The sequence below is a fragment of the Leishmania donovani genome, chromosome 19, assembly GCF_000227135.1.
Source record: "Leishmania donovani BPK282A1 complete genome, chromosome 19".
Lineage (NCBI taxonomy): Eukaryota > Euglenozoa > Kinetoplastea > Trypanosomatida > Trypanosomatidae > Leishmania > Leishmania donovani.
The window spans coordinates 250,081-268,109 of record NC_018246.1 but is presented as its reverse complement, the minus strand read 5'-3'; the positions used below and the strand labels follow the sequence as shown (position 1 = coordinate 268,109).

Sequence of the window (18,029 nt, the reverse complement as noted above, 5' to 3'; positions counted from 1 at the left end):
GACTGAGTGGGGGACGAGTGGATAGTGGTGGTGACGGTGGCGGTGGCGGGGGGAGGCTAACGAGAACAGAAACCACAAATTCAACAGAGAAGAACACACACACACACAGACAGACACAGGCGTAATCAGCGACGGATACGTGCTCCCTTACGCAACCACTCACTCCACCACACAACAGATAACGCGCGAAGGCGCGCAGAGGGGCAAAAAAGGAAGGACGGCCCCCCCCCCCGCGCACAGAGAGAGCGAGGGAGGGGGAAAGCGAAAACAAGGGCGAGAGAGACGAGCCACAACAACAAAGGCGGAGCGTGGACTTGGAAAACAACAACGCACGCAGAAGGGAGCTCTAACAGAGACACCCAACAGAGAGATGCAGAGGCGTGTTAATCTGTCGATACAGATGCGCAGAGGCACGGACGGAGAAATCTGTGGAGGTACACTTCTCAACCCCCCAAAAAGGGAGGCGAGGACACACACGCAATACACACAAGGACGCACGCACTATTGGGGGGGGGGAGAAGGAAAGGTTCTGGATGGGTAGGCAGTGCCAGTAGTAGGAATGGTGTGAGTGACGGCAGTGGCGGCACCCAACGTTCAAGCTACCCATACAACGAGGCGCACAAGCAGACACGGGGAGACGGGAGGTGTGCACAAGCGCCGGCGAATTCGTGCACACGAAGGAATTAACAACGACGGCGGCAACTACAAAAACGAAAGACCGAAATGATGACAAGGCGGATATACGTATACAGATCGATATATATATATATATAAGGGCAAGCGTGGCGGCGCCCCGTTGACGGTATTCCCCGCTTGTGTTTTCGTCTTTTTTTTTCTTCACACTGTGCGTGTGTGTGTGAGGATGGAGGGAGGGAGGGGCGAGGGGGCGGGGGGAGGGGGGAGGTATCCTCTGCCCTAAATGTCGTGGATTGCCCCGATCCTTTCGCCAAGCCTCGTGCTAGCTGTCGTTCCTGCCCACCGCCACTTGCCGCAAAGCACGACCAACAGCAACAAAACGAGTGTCCCCGTTCAACGGAAAAGGCGAAGTGAGGAGGAAAGGGGAGGGAAGATCAGCACTTGCAGGAGACAAACAACAACAAGACTGCGGGGCCGGCCAAGGCAACGCACGCTCGGTCCGCCAGCAAAGAAGGGGCAGGAATGCCGAACCAATGATAAAAGGAGCGAAGAACGAAGTAGAGAACAGTAAACGGGCAGCCACTCACCTAAGCTTAAAGAAAGCACCGTCCAAGAGCCAGAAGGGGTTATGTTTTGGAGGGGAAGGAAGGGAGGGGGGAGGGAGGGGTGGTGACGTGGGGGGTCCATCAAGAGCAAATACAACAAGGCTCACAACAACGAAACAAAAATGGGAAATAAGTGGGGAGGGCGAGGGGAGACTTACAAGGATGATCTGCTTACACAGTCACGTAGAAGTACGCACACAAGGGAAAGGTTACACGTCCACGTCGCGGAGCCTCTACTTTTTCTTTTCTGTATTTTTTGAGACTGCGGCTGCTTTTCAATCGTTCGCTTGGACGCTCTTTACTGTTTTGATCGGCTTGATTACGTCTTCCTCTTCCTACCTGTGCGGGCCGCGAGTCTGAGAACCCCTTTCAATTACCTGGCGCTGGTGGTGGTGCGTGTGTGTGGGGGGAGGGGAGGGAGGGCGGTACGACGCTAAGGCGATACGTACTGTCTGCTGGAACTGCTTTCTTTATGTGCTGCTACCAAGGTGATAAAATCTCGTACAGAGATGCGGATGCGCTCGCGCGCGCGGGTCTGTGCCGAGCTCTCGGTAAAGGATAGGGCCACACGAAAAGAGAAAAACAGCAATAACAAAAAAGCGTATCTGGGAATGAGAGTTAATGCTGCGCTGGTGCAGAAATCAAGGGAAGAAAGAGTTGTCCCTACTTACAAGCGCTCCGTTCGATTTCTCGGTTTCGTCCTTTGCCTTCCATGTTTTGTTTCTCTTCTGTGCGTGCCTCTTCTTGCAGAGACGCGGCGTGGGATTCAGTCGTCTTTTCGCCCACTTGCTTGTTGTCTGGCTCGGCACCTCAGGACGCACCGCAACACGCAGCAGCGCAATCTCTTGTTGTGTTGTGCTCGTCCTCCAAAGTGGCGGAAAAAAAGGATGTGGAGGGATAGAGAAAACCGCGCCGGTAAAAGCACAGAAAAGGCAGGAAGTCAAAAAAAAAAGAAAGAGAGCGACAGTAACCGAACACACCTTTTACCCTGATGACACTTGGTCTCCGCAGGACGTCGTCTGCCTGCTCGTGTGGGCCTTGTCTGCCAGGCTTCCGGAATCCCCCACCTTTACAGTCGCTCACTTGGCCCTTTCCACTGCCGGCTGCGGGGGAGAGACGAAGAGGCGAGGCAGCTGAAAAAGAGGGGGAGGCGCAAAGAAAAACAACACGTAAATAGCGAACGTCTGTCTGAGTAGCGCGTCTGGTGTGTGCGTGAGCTTGCAAGGGAAGAGAGGGGAAAGGAGGAAGGTGGTGGGGTGGGGACGGAACGGAGCCAGAGGCGTAGCACGCACAAATCACGCACACAAGCACACACACACACAATCTATCAGCGATAGGAAAAAAGAAACGGAGTCGATGATCCTCTGCTGAAAACGGGAACACACACAAAAACAAAAAGATACAAGGAAGTAAGAAGGGAGAGGGAAGGGTGGGGGAGGGAACGGAGGGGTCGACGTGTGTGGTGGTGATCAAGAGACAGGCCAAAGAAAACGCAAGATGCTAGCACAGGCAGGCAGCAACCGATATCCACCGCCCAAAGCGAAGATAATCCTGCCTTGCGATCCTTTTTTCCTACCCCGCCTGTCTCACAGGTGAAGGGGAGGACAGGGACGAGTATCGGTGGTGATTGTGGTGACCGAAGAGGTCACTTGCGTGCCAACACAGAGAGAGAGACCGTCGCAGACAACCGTCACAAAAGGAAGCAACGATCACAGAGCAGAAAAAGGACTTCAGAAAGGCGAAGGAGAGGAGGCCGTGATGGCGGCTGTGATGGATGGATGACGAAGCCGACAACGTTGCAAACAACAATAAGGAAGAGGTGCTGGGAATGGCGAGGAGAACAGAAACGAGCAAGCGAAAAAGAAACGAAGGATGCGTACAACAGCGAAAGAAGGGTGCAGGAGAGATGGGGCGCAAAGAAGATGAGGGATACTAAGAGGAGAGGGTGCCGAAACAAAAAAGAGCATACACACACACACATAGAGTCCAACAGCTGCGGCCGACCACTCCGTCGTCGTATGTCGAGTAGGTCGGGCGATAGAAACAGGAGGGAAACGTGTGAGGGGAGGATCAAGAAAGGGGAGAAAACGAAAACAACAACAGCAGCAGCAAGTGGAAGCGACGCAGCGGGATGAGAGGGGGAGGGGGCGGCGGTAGAAGCAGCGGCAGCTGCAAGAGACTCACAAACGACGCGTCGACAACACAGGGAGACAGAGGAGTCAACGAAATACGGAGAGCTAGCAAGAGAACGCAAGCACGAGTCTATGCAGCAACAACAAAACGAGAAAAAAGACGCTAAGTTTGAGTAAACAACAAGAACAAATTTGCTTTATGTGTTCGTGTGTGTGTGAGAGAGAGGGCGAGAGCAGCAGCGGCGGCAGCAGCAGCAAAAAAAAATGTACGGCGATCGTCACACCAGAAAAGAGGTACCCCGAGGGTAAAAAGATACACGCACACGCACGCCTGTGGTGCAGAGCGAAGAAAACAGAAAGACACTTGGCAATGTCAGAAACAGAGTTAGGGAGACGAGAGAAGAGGGCGACCCTAAGGAAAGAGAATGCACACGCGCACAGGAAAGAGGAGAGAGAGAGGCGACGAGCTACACTAAAAGCGAACAATAAACAGAAAGATGGACAAGACGTGAAGGCACACGCGCGCACGCACAAGAGGAAGAGGAGGATACGAGGAGAGAGAGAGAAAAAGAACCACGGTATATAAAAACGGGTGGCAAGAGGGAGAAAAGGGGTAGGGAGAACAACGACAAGAGAACGAGTCCGAGACGAGAGCGCGAGAACACACAAAAGAAGAAGTAACCCACTAGAGCAATCAAAAAAAAAAGAAAAAAATAGAAAAAAAAAAGAGGAGAGCAGCAAAGAAAAACGTGACAAAGTCCGCGAGTGTCAAGGAGTACGTGAGAGGGACAGAGACAAAGGCCGGAAGGAAAGCGAGAGAGAAAGGGTATGCGTCTGTGTCTGAGAAAACAGAAACGAACCAAAGAAGAGAGAAGCAAAACGGAAGCAGAAAAGGACAGCCAAACCAACTCGAAAAGGAAAGAGAACGAGAGAGAGGGGGGGGGCACGGCACCAATGCAGGAAAGTAAAGCAACTAAAAAGCGACAGACGGCGGCTACTTCGAGTAGACAGTACCTGACACGCACACGAACAACAACGGCAACGGGGGAAAAGGAAACGCGCGTAGACAGTGAGGCAGGGCTGCAGGTGATCAAAGGTGCGTAGAGCGAAAAAAAAATAGGATGGGGAGATCGGCACGGTAAGACGGGATCGATATATATATATATATATATATTATCTAAAAGAAGTTTGAGATACACAAAGGTGCATATACACACACACACTCACGCACGCACTTGCTCTCATACAGTCACGAGTGCGCTCCTTAACCGGCAATGTCTGTCTTTCGCTTTTTTCGGTATGGAAACCCTGTGTGTCTCTTGCTCTGCTTCTCCCTCTCTTGTATCCGTTCACTGAAAGGTTGAGATTAAAAAAAAAGGTGCGGCAAAGAGAAGGAAAAAAAACGTGTATATGTGTACGTGTGTGTGTGCGAGGGGTATGTGTGGATGCTGCGGGATCGATCCGATACCTGTAAAGGGTCGCGAGGGACAGGGAGGGAAGCGGAGCGAGGGGCGAGGGGTGAGGGGAGGGAAAAGGGGGAGGGGGGTTTGGCAGAAAAAAAAAGTGTACGGAGAGTGGAAACAGAGAGAGAGAGTCGATGGAGGCACGAGATGAGATGCGTCCGTCAACGTGCCTCTATAAAGTATTTTGTGTGCGTGTGGAGGAGTGTAGGGCCTGTGGAAGGAGGAAGGACGGAAAGAGGGGGAAAGGAGGGGAGGCGAAGAGATGCTTGCACGTCCGTTTTGCCTCACGTTGGTTCCATGTAGGTCGGACTGATGCCACACACATACACACACACAAAACAGAAACGTCCAGAGCGCGCGATGGCCTCACCTAACTTCCGTGTTTGCTTAGCGTTTCCTTTTTTACACGCTTTTCTTTCCGCTTCTTTGGTGACGTTCTCTTGTCGTGGGGGCCGTTGTTGTTTTGACAGGTGGCGGTGTGCGGTGGTCCTTGTGCTGCGGCACGTGATGGTGCGGCAACGGCCAGTCCTGTTTTTGATCGCCTTGTGGGTGCGCACTTTTCTCGTGGTGCTCCAGAGCGCCGATGATAAGTAAGACCGTACGTGTGGCAAAAAACAACAACGAGAGAGAGAGGGATTAGGTGAGCGAAGAACACGAGACGGCTATGCACCAGAGAAGGGAGCAAGCGTACAAGAGACAGAGATGAGGTAGAGTCGCCCGTCCCTTGTTCTTTTTTTTTTCGTTTGCCGGACAAGGTGGTGGTAGATGTGCGCCGTGCGTGGCTCTGACTTTTCGTACGTTCGTTGTTGTTGTTCCCTTTTCTTGTTCGTATCACGGTATCGTGAATTCGATTTTGTACGTTCTTCGCACTTCGCTACCGTCGCAGTCGCTGATGTTGAGGTGTGGGAAGGCGTGGTGTGCGACGACGAAGGAAAGATCCCGAGGGGGGGGTGGAGGGGCTAGGGGTGGAGGAACGTGTAGTTGTGAAACCCCTAGAACAAAGACAGAGAGCGTATGATATATATATATACATATATATATATATATATATATCACGCAAACGAAGCAGGCTCTGTGTTGTCGAATGCATCCTGTGCCCGTGCATGTGGTGTGGGCGTGTGTTTCACAGTAGAAGGGAGAAGGGGGTAAAGCAAGGGAGGTGAAAAAGGAGCGCGACAGGGAGGTGGAAAAAGCGATCGTGGCCGAGAAGGGAGGAGCCGACCGGCTGCAGTACGTGGTAAACACCTTCTATACGTGGTTGTCAAGTGGTTGCTCTTCTCGCTTCTCCCTCGCACCTGATAACTCACTTGAGAGAAGAGAGAGTGGGGAGAGGGCTGGGGGTGGGCGCGTTGTGCGAGACAGCGCAGACCGGAGAGCGCAAGCATCAAATAAAGGAAGAGCAGTCGTTCCGCTTCGCTTGAGGTCTTTAAAGCGTTACTCCTCATGGGCTCGATGCACCCGTTGGGATATGTGTGTGGGTGGGGGGGGGGTGCACTAAAAGAGCCCCCTCCCCCTCCTTGCACACACACGCACACGTGCTCCTCAGTCTCTTCCGCTTCCTTCGTCACCACCAACACCCACGATCTCGGTGCAAGCATGGAAACAGAACACGCAGCACAGACAGGTATAAATATTCATGTATACACGCGTGTGCGAACAGAGAAGCTGCTAACAGGTCGCACAGCACAGCAAGAAAGGGGACGGGAAGGATACATGCGCAACAGAAGCGAGGAAGAGTATGGAGCAGTTATGGGGTCGGAGATGGCGTGGGTCAGTGAAGACGCAACACAGACACGCATACACAGACACAGACACAGGCACACATACGCCTCTAACGAAGAAAAAGAAACAACGGAGGCCCACAACGCGACGCGAGGCGAGCCTGTGCGACGCAGAAACGTAGCATGGCGTGGGAACAGTGCAGGAGGCAGATGCGGAGAGGGAGAGTGCCACACACGGTCGCGGGCACACGCCAACGGAGGACACACCACCACTAAACAGCAACAAAACGTCAGCGAGTGCATACAGGGTCACAATCACCGAAATAGAAGACGCACGTAAAGGGGGAGATCGAAGAAAAGAAACGTGAGAGAGAGACGTACCGCAGCGTCGCCGCAATCTGCGGTCATGAGCGTATCCATTTCCAGTACCACATCAGCACAGGCGTGCCCCTGGGCGTGCGTATTATCACGTCACAGTACGGATGCGGGAGAAGAAAAAAAGGAAGGAGGCAGCGAGGATGGTGTACGACGAAGACACCTTCGCCACAGTCGCTGCCTGGAAACGGGCATACACGGATGCGGACAAGAGGCGCAACACAGTGTCACAACGCGCATCGTAACATGGAGGGAGGGGGAGGGGGGCGATCGCGCTGCGCAAGCCTCTTGAGAAAGCGGCGAGGAGAGAATGGAAAGCCGCCGGCGCCGCTTGCCGCTGCTAGGGTTTTGCGGAGGGATATCTTGGGTGTAAGCTGCTCAGTGTGGCCGCTCACGTTTATCGAAATATTCCTTACTCAGCGGCGATGCTGGACGTGCCCTCCAGCGTGGCGAGGTCCTCATTCGACGGCAGCGCACTTCCACTGCCCCGCTCTGCGCGGCGTCGTCGTCGCGCTTGCGTTCATAGCTTGGGTGGAGACAGGCTCCCAGTCTTGTGCCGTGGACTAGGGAGCACGCTAAAACGCTGAGAAATGACAGTGATCGCGCTGAAGTGGTGACTATGAAATCATCGTCCCCCCATCGTGCACGTGCAGGGGGTTTCAAGGGCGCGTGGCCGAAACCGCTCGCGTCACCCTGAACGCTGCTAAAAAAACTATACATATATATATATATTTCATTTTGGCGTTGCGCGTCCGTGTCGTCTGCAATGGTGTGTGCACGCGCACACCACGAGCCACTGATACCTCCGGCGAGGAAGCCGGCAGCGGTGTAGTTTGTGATACGCAGCGGCTAGGATCACAACGCCGACAAATCTGGAGAAAGCTCGACCACGTCGGTTCCGCGTGGGGTGGTAATCACCACGGGGAAGGCGACCGTGCTCTGCAGCGACGACGCAGCGCAAGCAACGACAAGGGTTGTTGTTGGAGATAGGACGCCGTCAAGGGTGCGCCGCTCCAAGTCGACGCTGCGGATCACCGTGCCATGCCTAATGAATGCCGCTGACGCGACGTGGCGCACGGTCGATGTCTTCCACAAGCGGCGCCGCCACTTTCTCAATATTGTGGAAGGTGACCCATCACCCGCTCACGGCCGCCGCGTACCGAGGTAGCCCAGGCTGCCGGTAACGGGGTCCTCTGCTGCCTTTCATGCAACTTTATGCTTCGTCATTTGTGCTCACTGCGTCCATTCAAGAGCCGGACGATAATTTCACATCGGCGCCTTTCTCGGCCGCAGACGGCGAACATCATGGAGACCCCGCGGAGGTGCCAGCCTCCGCCAGCATCGCCCCCTCTCCGCCGCGAATCCAGGGATGGCGGAACAGTTCGAACACCGTGCGACGTTCAGCGGGATCCAGGCAGAGGCACGACCGCACAAAGTCGACGGCTTCGCCACTGATCTCGCGAGAGGTGCCTGACATTGTGGGCAGAGGCATGTGCTCCACTACCGTGTACGCGCGGCACGGCTGTTCCATCTCAAAGAGCCGCTCGTAGATGCTCTCGCACGACTCCAGGTCCTCGTCGTCGTCGCTGGGCAGCGAAGACGCGGTCGATTTAGCAGCGCTGCAGGGTACAGTCGTTGTGCTGCTGTCGCAGTCAGACGCGCTATCAGCCTCGCTGTCGTTACTGCGCGTGCCTGTGACGGCGCTAGACGGGACAGTTCGCAGGAGGTCGCTAGACGAGCCCGGCACCCACTGCTCCGCATTTATCGCGCTCTCCTTCATGCCTTGTACCACGTCGGACTCATCAGCCTTCATCCAGTCATCATCGTCGACGTCGAGAATGCCACGATACGGATACAGCTGATCCGGCGTCGTCGTCGGTCCGCGCGGTCGAAGCGGTGGCGCAACTGCTGGGCCACTCATCGCCGCCCCCTGCGCCTCCCACGTCGCGCGCTCGTCTCCACAGATCGCAAGCGAGTGCGGAACTTGCACCACAGACCCGAACCGCGGCTGCGTCGCGGCTCTGGAGAGGAGCATCTTAACGGCGGGAGCGCGCGATCGTATGCATGTTGTCGTGGCGTTCGTTTGCTGCAAGTCCCCGTCCACAAGTTCGCCACCACCGCCGCGGCGATGCCTGACGGTCACCTGAGCTTGCTGCGTGATCGCCGTGCCTGCTGCGGTGGCTGTTTTGATGGGAGCGGAGCCGAGGACGACATCCATGAAAGGTCTCCATTGAAAACGATGAAGGTGCCGCTCTTGCTGCGGTGGCATGGGTGGCGGGGGTGCTTCGAAAGGCGCCCTCGGGTTGTGGTCATCGCTTGGCGACTCGGCGAGGTCCTTTGGGGCGCGAGATTCGGATGTGGTCGCTTTCTTCGCCAAGAGCTGAGTTGCGGGACGCGGCAACGCGGCGGCGGCGGTACTGCGTTCACCGACGGGCTGGGCCGAGTTGCGGTCGCTCCGAGTGGGGGCATTGCGATGAGGCTGAGGCGCGGCAGTCAGCTTCGCTGCCGTGGGCGTGCACTTCTCCTGCTCCGATGTGCACTCGTCCGGGGTCGTCCCTGTGTTGCTCAAGTGTCGCCACTTGCAGGGGAGGGCAGTCACTGGCGCCGGCGTCACTACATCGTCCTTCTCGGCGGCAATCGCCCACTGCCCGTCACTTAGCTCGGCGTTTGCCGTTCCATAGCTGGCACCGCGACCGTCCTTGCCGCTCGCCGACGTGCTAGCGTGCGAGGAAGCCGGGATCGCGTCGCTGCCGAGCACGTCACAACGCGGCATACACGCTTCCCGCACTTGTGGCGGCCCCACATAGGCATCGCCGTAAGCTGCCTTGTAGAGGCGCAAAAAAGGATCGGGCTCGGCGAGTATGGCCGCGCGCTGCGACACTGCACTCGACGCACGCCAAGGCAGGTGGCCGAGGAGCAGCGTGTATACGGTCACACCTAACGCAAACACGTCCGCCTTGAGCAGGTCTACCGGCGCGTTGCCAGCGGATTTCGACAGATCACTGAACGGCTGCGCTGCAGGGGTGGAGGGCGAATACGCGCCTGTCGGTGGTGTCACCGCCGCGGCACCACCGGCACAAGGACTAGCAGCAGCTGTCGCGATCGCCGCAGCACACTCGCGTGCTGCAGCCCCGCAAGGCGAGAGAGAAAGGGTGCGAAAGGAGGCTCTGCGGGCGGCGCCGCCGCCACCGCCGCGCTTCGGCAGAGATGCTGACGACGGCCATGGAGGGATGGCACTCGGCGCGCCGCCACCGGGGCTCGCAATCTCTCGCCCCGGGGCCCGTGACGCTGCCGCGCGCGCGTTCGGCTGTAAGGCGGCACCTGCAAACGAGGACATGAGGCGCTGGGTCCACTTGGCGCCCTCCTCCTTGGGCGAAGCCGGCCCGCCGGTGCTCGCCAGTTCAGTTGCACTAGTGGCCGTTGTGGTGGACGTCACAGTCGTGCGCGCGTTCCTGGTGGCGGTGGCCAGCGCGGAGTCGGCGAGCATGTGCGTTGCACTCTTGTTACGCGTTGAGCCCAGAGATGAGTCGTCCGGCGTCAAAAATCGTGACACTTCCACCTCGCTCGACAGGAGCAGCTCCGGTGCCAAGAAAGCCACGCTGCCTTCGCGACTCAGTTGCATCGGCGCGTCGCCGACTAGAACCGAGACACCAAAGTCGCACAGCTTCACTGTACCGTCCGCCGTACGCAGCACGTTAGAGGGCTTGATATCGCGGTGCGCAACTCCGAGGTAGTGGATGTACATGAGTGCTTGCAGTAGCCCCTTCACCATTTCACGCGCAGCAGCCTCAGGGTACGCCGTTGCGGCACCGTCGTCGTCGCCGCGCGGTAGCACGTCACCGTTGTCCCGCATCGACAGCACCTCCCTGGACTCCGCCAGCTCCAGCACAAGGTAGACGTAGCGCATGCTGGGGTCACGAATAACCTCGTGGAGCGCGATGATGTTCTTGTGCTGCACCTGCTTCATCATCGCGATCTCTTGATCGATCTTGCACAGGCCGGCCTCTGAGCCGAGCTGGCGACGCTTCAGTCGAACACGATCCAGAACCTTCACCGCGTAGAAATGGCCATCCGCCATGTTGTAGCAAAGCCGCACTGTGGCGTAGGACCCTCTGCCAAGCTCGTAGTCGTACATGACGTACTTCCCGTTCACAATCTCGTACGCCCTCGAGCCGTCTTTCGATACCGCCCGAGCACGCTCCAGCGTGTCCGTCTCAATCACCCCCGTCTCCAAATCGACGCGGGAGTTGCTGCTGACGGCGTTGCCGCCGTCGCAGTGATGACAAGCCCGTCGTTGGCGCCGGCGGCGCGCCGAGAGCGGCGGCGGCGGCGGGTGTGGTAAAGCGCTGATGTCCGTCGGGGTGGAGGGGATCTCATCCGTGTCGAGGGCGCTTGTAGGCATCTCCTGCTTACTGCTGCCACCGAGGAGTTGAAAGCTACTGAGTGGGGTCGCGCAGCATCCACCTATGACGCACCTGCCGCTTCCGCTGCCGGGGACCAGGCAGGGGTGCGATCCAACCCCGGAGGTGTGAGTCGTGCTCGTTGTACGTGCCTCACGGCTATCGCGACTGCCACCGTCGACACACCAGTCCTCAATCCCGTTTGCGGCGACCCCGCCTCCGCTCCAGGCATCCTCCGCCAGTTGCGAGACGATCGGCACCTGTTGTGAGGACTGCCTCAGCATCGTGTCATTGCCCTCCTGCACAGCAAGAGAGGAGGATCGTGCACCGTTTGTCGTCGTCGCCGAAGTGGCGCTGCCGGCGCGAACGGGATGCTGCGCCCCCTCGCTGCTCTCCCGCGCCAGCAGCATCGTTGAAAAGCTCTGCGGCGTCATCGGCACCTCTAGAGCCGGCGCGGGCGACACGTCGCCTTCGTCCATGGAAAGATAGAGGCCGCTTTGAAATATGCCCAGGGACGGCGCAGGCGCGCCGCCGCCACCGCCGCCGCGCTGGGACGTGAGCGAAGAGAACATGCGCCAGCCAAACGAGCACCCCGCCCCTTGGAGTTCAGCGCCGCCGCCGGCGCTGCTGTTGCTTTCCGCGCAGGTATGGTGGGCTGTTGAGGTGCCGCTTGCATCGGGTGCGAAACCGCCGACTTCACCACTGACAGAGGTGTTGATGCTTCTCCCACTTGGCAGGCGGCTACACCGGTCTCCGGTGACGGGGTTAGCGTCCCCGCTGTGAAGGACCTCAACTGTGGCGGAGGTGGACGCCGTGCCTGACGCTTCGCTGCCGCAGTCTTCCGCGCCGACGCCGTCGCGGTCGAACGAGCTCGTGCGGAATGGCGGCAGCAAGCTCGACTCACTCGGCACCTCGCACGTGCCTGCACCGCTACTGTGGCGATCCTTCAGAACAGACGCATTGGTGGACGGAGTGGAAGAGTTGAATGACGGCACTCCGCCGATACCTGCGAGACTGGTGTTGAGCCATATGCTAGGGTGAGGCAGCGCGCGAAATGCGCCAGAAGGCGCACGCACGACAACGCACGACGCAGCGGCGGTGGCAGTGCAGTGAGACTCGACGGTGCTGCATCCTTCGTTGACGCTCCTGCGAAAGTGGGTGTCAGATGCAACGGGCGTCACGTCCGTGGAGTTCGTCATCGACAACGAGCCGCGGACCGGAAGCGGCGCATGAGACGGTGCGTCACAGCGCCCATGTGTCTCGACATGCACACCAAAGGCGGCCAACAGCGACGTTCGCAGGCGGGTGTCGGAAGGCAGTCGACTCATGAAGGCCGAAGAGGAGCGTCGCCGCATCTTTGATGCCTCCTTACGATTGCTTGGTGTTGATGGCGCGCTGGCGCTCGCCTGATAAGAGGCGGAGTTGCTGCTGGCCACTTGCGGTATCATGCCGAGGTGCTGCTGCACAGAGGAAACGGTAGCGGACAACGACAGCGGCGGCGCATGATCCACTCGTGTTCGGGACCCTGTGCAAGTTGCGCGAATGCATGCCGAAGTCTCAGCATCGCTGTCCTTGGAGGGATGTGGCGGGTCGCCGGTGCTCTCCATCGCTGCACTAGCCAACGTGCACCGCGGTTTCTCGGGTGCGCGAGCGAGAAATGCCTCTTTCATGAGTGGCTTCAGAGGTGGGCTAGTGCTACACCGGCGATGCTGAGTCTTTCGCCCTAGCACCTCCACGGAAGCAGGCGTTGGAGATGCCGTGTCACCTCCGGCAGGCTGTCCGCGTGGTGAGGTGCTCCGATTGTGCGTAGCACTACCTGATGTGGAACCATCGACGCACTCGGCGGTGCAGTTGTGCGCGGCGATCGTGGAGTATGGAGCCGGGTCAGGTGGCCCTGGACCCCAGGGCGGCGCACTAGATGGCAGCATCAGTGCATGAAACGCACAGGGGAGGATAGTGAATGAAGAAAAAAAGGGGGGAGCAGGCCTCCCACACCCTCGCACGTGTGCCCCTTCACCGATTCCGAATGCAAACCACAAAAAGGAAGACAATGACAAGAGGTTATCGCGGTGGCACACACACACACACACAAAACAAAGACAGAAGAGCAGCAGACCTGCTCAACAGCCAGAGAAAAAAGGGGGGAGAGAGCAGGATGGCAAGAACCGGGGAGCCGACAACAGTGCTTCGAAAAAAAAAAACGATGAGACAGCACCACAACGACACCAGCAGTCCGTGCCAGCACTGCCAAGGGCGCACACGAGAAAGCAAGGTGAAACACAGCCAAGCGGATGAACACTAACGTGGTTAACGAAAAACGTTGAGAAGACCTAGAGAAGCAATCAAGAAGAGATGCAAAAGTGTTTGTGGCGATGTTATGCGGGGTAGCAGGGGAGGGGGGAGGCGGTTAGAGCGGTGGAGCAGCCGCAAATATGTAGCCGTTGCGCACCAACCGAGACTCACACGCGCGGGTACACACACACACACGGACACAAATGGAGAGAGAGAAAAATGAGGGGCAATATTAGAAGAGCTGTCAATTAGCAGTAACCAAGGGCAAAGGTGGTGAAAGGCCGCAAAAAAAAAATGAGAGTGTCAAGGAGGTGGGGAGGGAAGAGGGAAGAGAAAGGAAGAAGAACGAGAGAGAAGCCACTGTTCACCTTTGCAAGTGAATGATGAGCTACCCCAAAACGCACAAACAAGTAACACCCGTGCGCTACAGCGAGCGAGAGACGGAGCTGGAGCGTTACTGGAGGGCGTGGTAGATGGTGGTGGTAGTCGTAGCAGTGGCAGTATAATCACCAGAGGCAGGGTTGGAAAACAGAAAAGCAGGCAACAACGGAAAGGAGCAGTGGAAAGATCAACGTCACACTGTGGGGAAGGGGAAGGGGAGGAGGGGAGTGGAGGGGGGAAGGGGCGATGGACGCACGATAGCACTGACGCTCAACACTGCACACGGGCTCGTGCGTCACGTGTTCCCGTAGGGAAGCGCCCAAAGATAGACACGCACACGCGAGCGCTTGTAGAAGAGGGTAGGAGGGAGCTCACGAGGAAACGAGAGAGAGAAAAAGATATACACACACCGCATACAAAGACGTAGAAACGTGAGGAACGCGTGGGAGAAACGAAGAGGACAGGTTGCACTATCGAAGAAATAATAATAATTGCAAGACGGAAGTGGAGGTAGAGGTGCAGGTGGGTGGATGGCGGGGGGGGTGGCAGACACAGGAAGAATCAGCAGGTCAGCATAAGCCCCCCCCAACACACACAAATATGCACACCTTCAACCTGGATAACGTCAAGCGCACACACAGAGGAGATCGAGAGGGGCAGCAGCAGCAGCACGACAGAAAGGACGCCAGGGTAGAGGACAGGAGCAGAGCGAAGAAGAGGAGCTAGACACGAAAGAAGAGAAAAACGGAACCGAAAAGAAGACAAAAAAAAAGGAGCGACGAGATGGAAGCAAGCCACGAAACCGACGAGCAGCAAAAAGAAGGGCTGTATACTTCCTTTACCGAGGTTTTGTGTTGCCTTGCCCCTTTCCGTTGCTTGCCCTCTTCCTTCCGTGTTTCTTTTTTTTTTGCGCTTGCCAGTTGTGTTTTGTTCCTCGGCGTCCTTTGTTGTCTGTCCTGCGCCCTCTCTTTATCGCCGTTTCTTTTTTTTTTGCTGGGCTCTTTCACTCTCTGCCTCGCGTAAGACCGCTCGAGGCCTTGCTGTGTGCGCGGTTGTGGGCCAAAGAGGGGTAGAAAGGAGGTAACGTGTGCGTTTTTTTTTGCGTGCGGCGTGGTGTCTGTCGGCGTCACGCTGGGCGATGATGATGCGTCGAGGACAGAGGTAAAGAAGGAGGGGTGGGGAAGTAAGGTGGACGCGTGGTAGTGGGGATAGTGAGTGGGAGTCGTTCCTGGTCGAAGAAGAGAGGAAGAAATCAAACACGAAAGACACACACACAAGGCCGAACAACAGGAGCACCGCCGATCCCTCCTTCGAAATGTAATGCGGAGCACGTAAGGGGGAAGGGAGGGAGAGCGAAAACCGGACGACGAGATACGAGTGTCAACACACCGCCAGCTTCAGCGGGGAGGGGAGAGGCGCGGCGAGGGCCTCCCAATAAAGAAATAATAATACAAAGGGGTCACGAAATCACGGCGGCAAGGCGAGCTCAAGGGGGGGGGGAACGAGAGGAAAGTATATTTCTCTTGACAAACACCGGCATCAATCAAAGGACTGGATTTCGTAGAGAGGGAGAGGGAGAGGGAGAGGGAGAGAGAGAGAGATGGACAATACCAGGCAGAGACAGAGAGAAAGGGGGGGGGAGAGGGACAGGAGAGTTATTTGTTTTCGTTCTCTACACACGTCTCCAAGGCTGCACCGCCTTGGAAAGGGGGTGTGGGGGTAAGAAAGGAAGATATATGTGCATATAAACAGCGCGAAAACAAAAAAAAGCACAGCAGAGCAGAATATCGCAGAGGGACGAAAATTGCGAGGGACAAAAGGTGAAAAAGGAGAGCAAGCGATGAACGAAAAAAAAAAATGAAGAGGACGGTTAGTGAAGAAGAAGAGAGGACGGTGTGTCTTTTGAGAGGCCGTATGGGTGAGGCTAGGGGAGAGGGGAGAGGGCCGTAGCGAAAGAAAGAAGAGTGCGAGGGGGTAATGAGTGGAAATCCCCAGAAAAACAGAAGAACGAACAGTAATAATGATAATAGAAGCGAAGACGGAAGAAAAGCAAGAGAGAGAAGCCGAAGGTACGCGAAAGGAAGAAAATGAGGCGCGCACAATGAGCGAAGCAACAAGGAAAAAAAGGAAGTCACGTCTCAGGGAAAGAGAAATGAGGAGTGCGGAGGAGAAAAAAGTCCTTCGTATCGGGCGAACACTGAAAAAGGGAGGAAGCGTTTCGGAAACGCGGGGGAGAGGGAGAGGCGCGTAAATTAGAAGACGGTCCAGGGACCGTCGACAAGAACAGCAAGAGCACAAAAAGGGACAGGGATTCAGCACGCACATATGCGCGCTAAAAAAAAGCGACACGTGCAAAACAGAGAACAGGGAACAAGAAGACAGAAATGATAGCGCCCTCTTTTTGTTGTTCTTTTTGAGGGGTTTGAAATGATAAAGGGAAAGCGGGAGAGGTGTGTATGGTGGGCGGGGGTCAGCAGATCGTATATGCCCACGCGCACCCTGCACAGACAGAAACGCCCGCAGGCACACACACACACACAAAGACCTCCGGGTCTCCGCCCGAAAACAAAAATGCGTGCACAAGTCGACCCACGGGAAAAGTGGGCGGGCGTGGAGTGAAAGAACAACAGCAAGAAAACAGAAATCCAGAAGACGACGAAGACAAAGACACCCAAGAGCAACGGAGGCACGGGGCGGGCGAGAGGCACACTTGACAGCCACGCACAGCGTAGGTGCGAGTGTATGTGGTTTTGTCTCTCTCTCTCTCTGCGCACTTAATGTGTAAGCGTTGGTGTCCTTGGGCCAAAGGAAATGGAGAGTTTAAAGAGGTTCCCGTCACGCGGCACGAGCGAAATACGCAACCACGTACGTATGGAGCAACTCGGCTCCTAAAGCGGGTTGCGTGAGAAATGGGTGTGCGTGTTTTGTTGCGTTGTGCCGCACGAGAGGTGTTGCTGATACATAGGAGGTGTGTGTGCGTGTGTGTGTGGCTAGCGGCGGCGTTCTATGCTGTTGTCGCTTTCTGTTTTCTGTTGATGTTTTGTTATTTCGATTCTTCCTGTTGGCTAACGTATTTTCCAGTGCGCCGCTTCTACTTGGGCCCTTCTACTGTGACGGTGATATGCTGCCGCGCGCGCGAGTTGGGTACATGTATCCACGCAGCCCATCCCAAACGTGCGTGTGCAAAGATGCATGTCATGCGAAATGTATGTGAGAAAGGAAGATGACCGCAAAAAGGGCGCGTCGGGGAGCGGCGGTATGAAGGCGTGTGCGGTGCGCGTGACGGGCGTGAGAAGATGCAAAAAATAAATGTGCGTTTGTGTGCCGCGATGCATGCGCGGGTGAGAAGAGACGGCGGAAACACAACGGGAGAGCACACGAACACAGACTAACGGAGCCAGGTAGAGAAATGAAGGCACGGCAGGATCTTTTCGGTGTCCCTGATCGCGAGAGGTGCACGGGTCAGCACTCCACGACGCCCGCAACAGCGGCAGGCGAAGGGATCAACGCGAGCATCTGTGGGCTGCGGTGGGGATGACACCTGTAGTCAAACACCTCTCACCACCAGGAGCACCGTGCCATGCTGCGTATGCGCTTATGCACGTCTCCGTGCTTGTCTCTCGCAACGGAGTCGCTAGAAGAAAAACTTAGCAACGACGGATAGCATAAAGGGATGCGGGTATCATGACCCCTCTTCGCAGCTCCCACACCCTGCAGCTGAGGAAAGAAACGCCAAAGTGAGGGATGGGGATATTGAGGGCGGCCACAAAGCCACGTCAACGCACGCATGCATCCGTGCGGACCCACACAACTGGCATCAGATTGGCACCCATCTTGCCTCGAGGTCCTTGTGAGAACTCCTCCTTTTTTTTTTCGATGTCAACTGCTACCCCTTCCGCTCCGCAGCGGGGCATGCGCGGCGGCAGTGAAGACGAAGGTGTAGAGGAGATTCTCAGAAGCCACCGCCACGAAAAAAAAAAAACGAAGAGCTCCACTGTCTCTCGTCGCCCTTCGCACAGGTACA

General features: G+C 56.6%; 1 protein-coding gene across 1 annotated transcript; it reads right to left on the bottom strand.

Moving 5' to 3' along the window:
• Positions 1-8,235: 8,235 nt before the first annotated feature.
• Positions 8,236-13,260, bottom strand: LDBPK_190590 (protein kinase, putative; the record flags this gene model as incomplete). The annotated part of the gene is made up of 1 exon (XM_003860189.1): positions 8,236-13,260. One exon carries the CDS (start codon positions 13,258-13,260, stop codon positions 8,236-8,238), a length of 5,025 nt encoding a protein of 1,674 aa, XP_003860237.1.
• Positions 13,261-18,029: the final 4,769 nt, after the last annotated feature.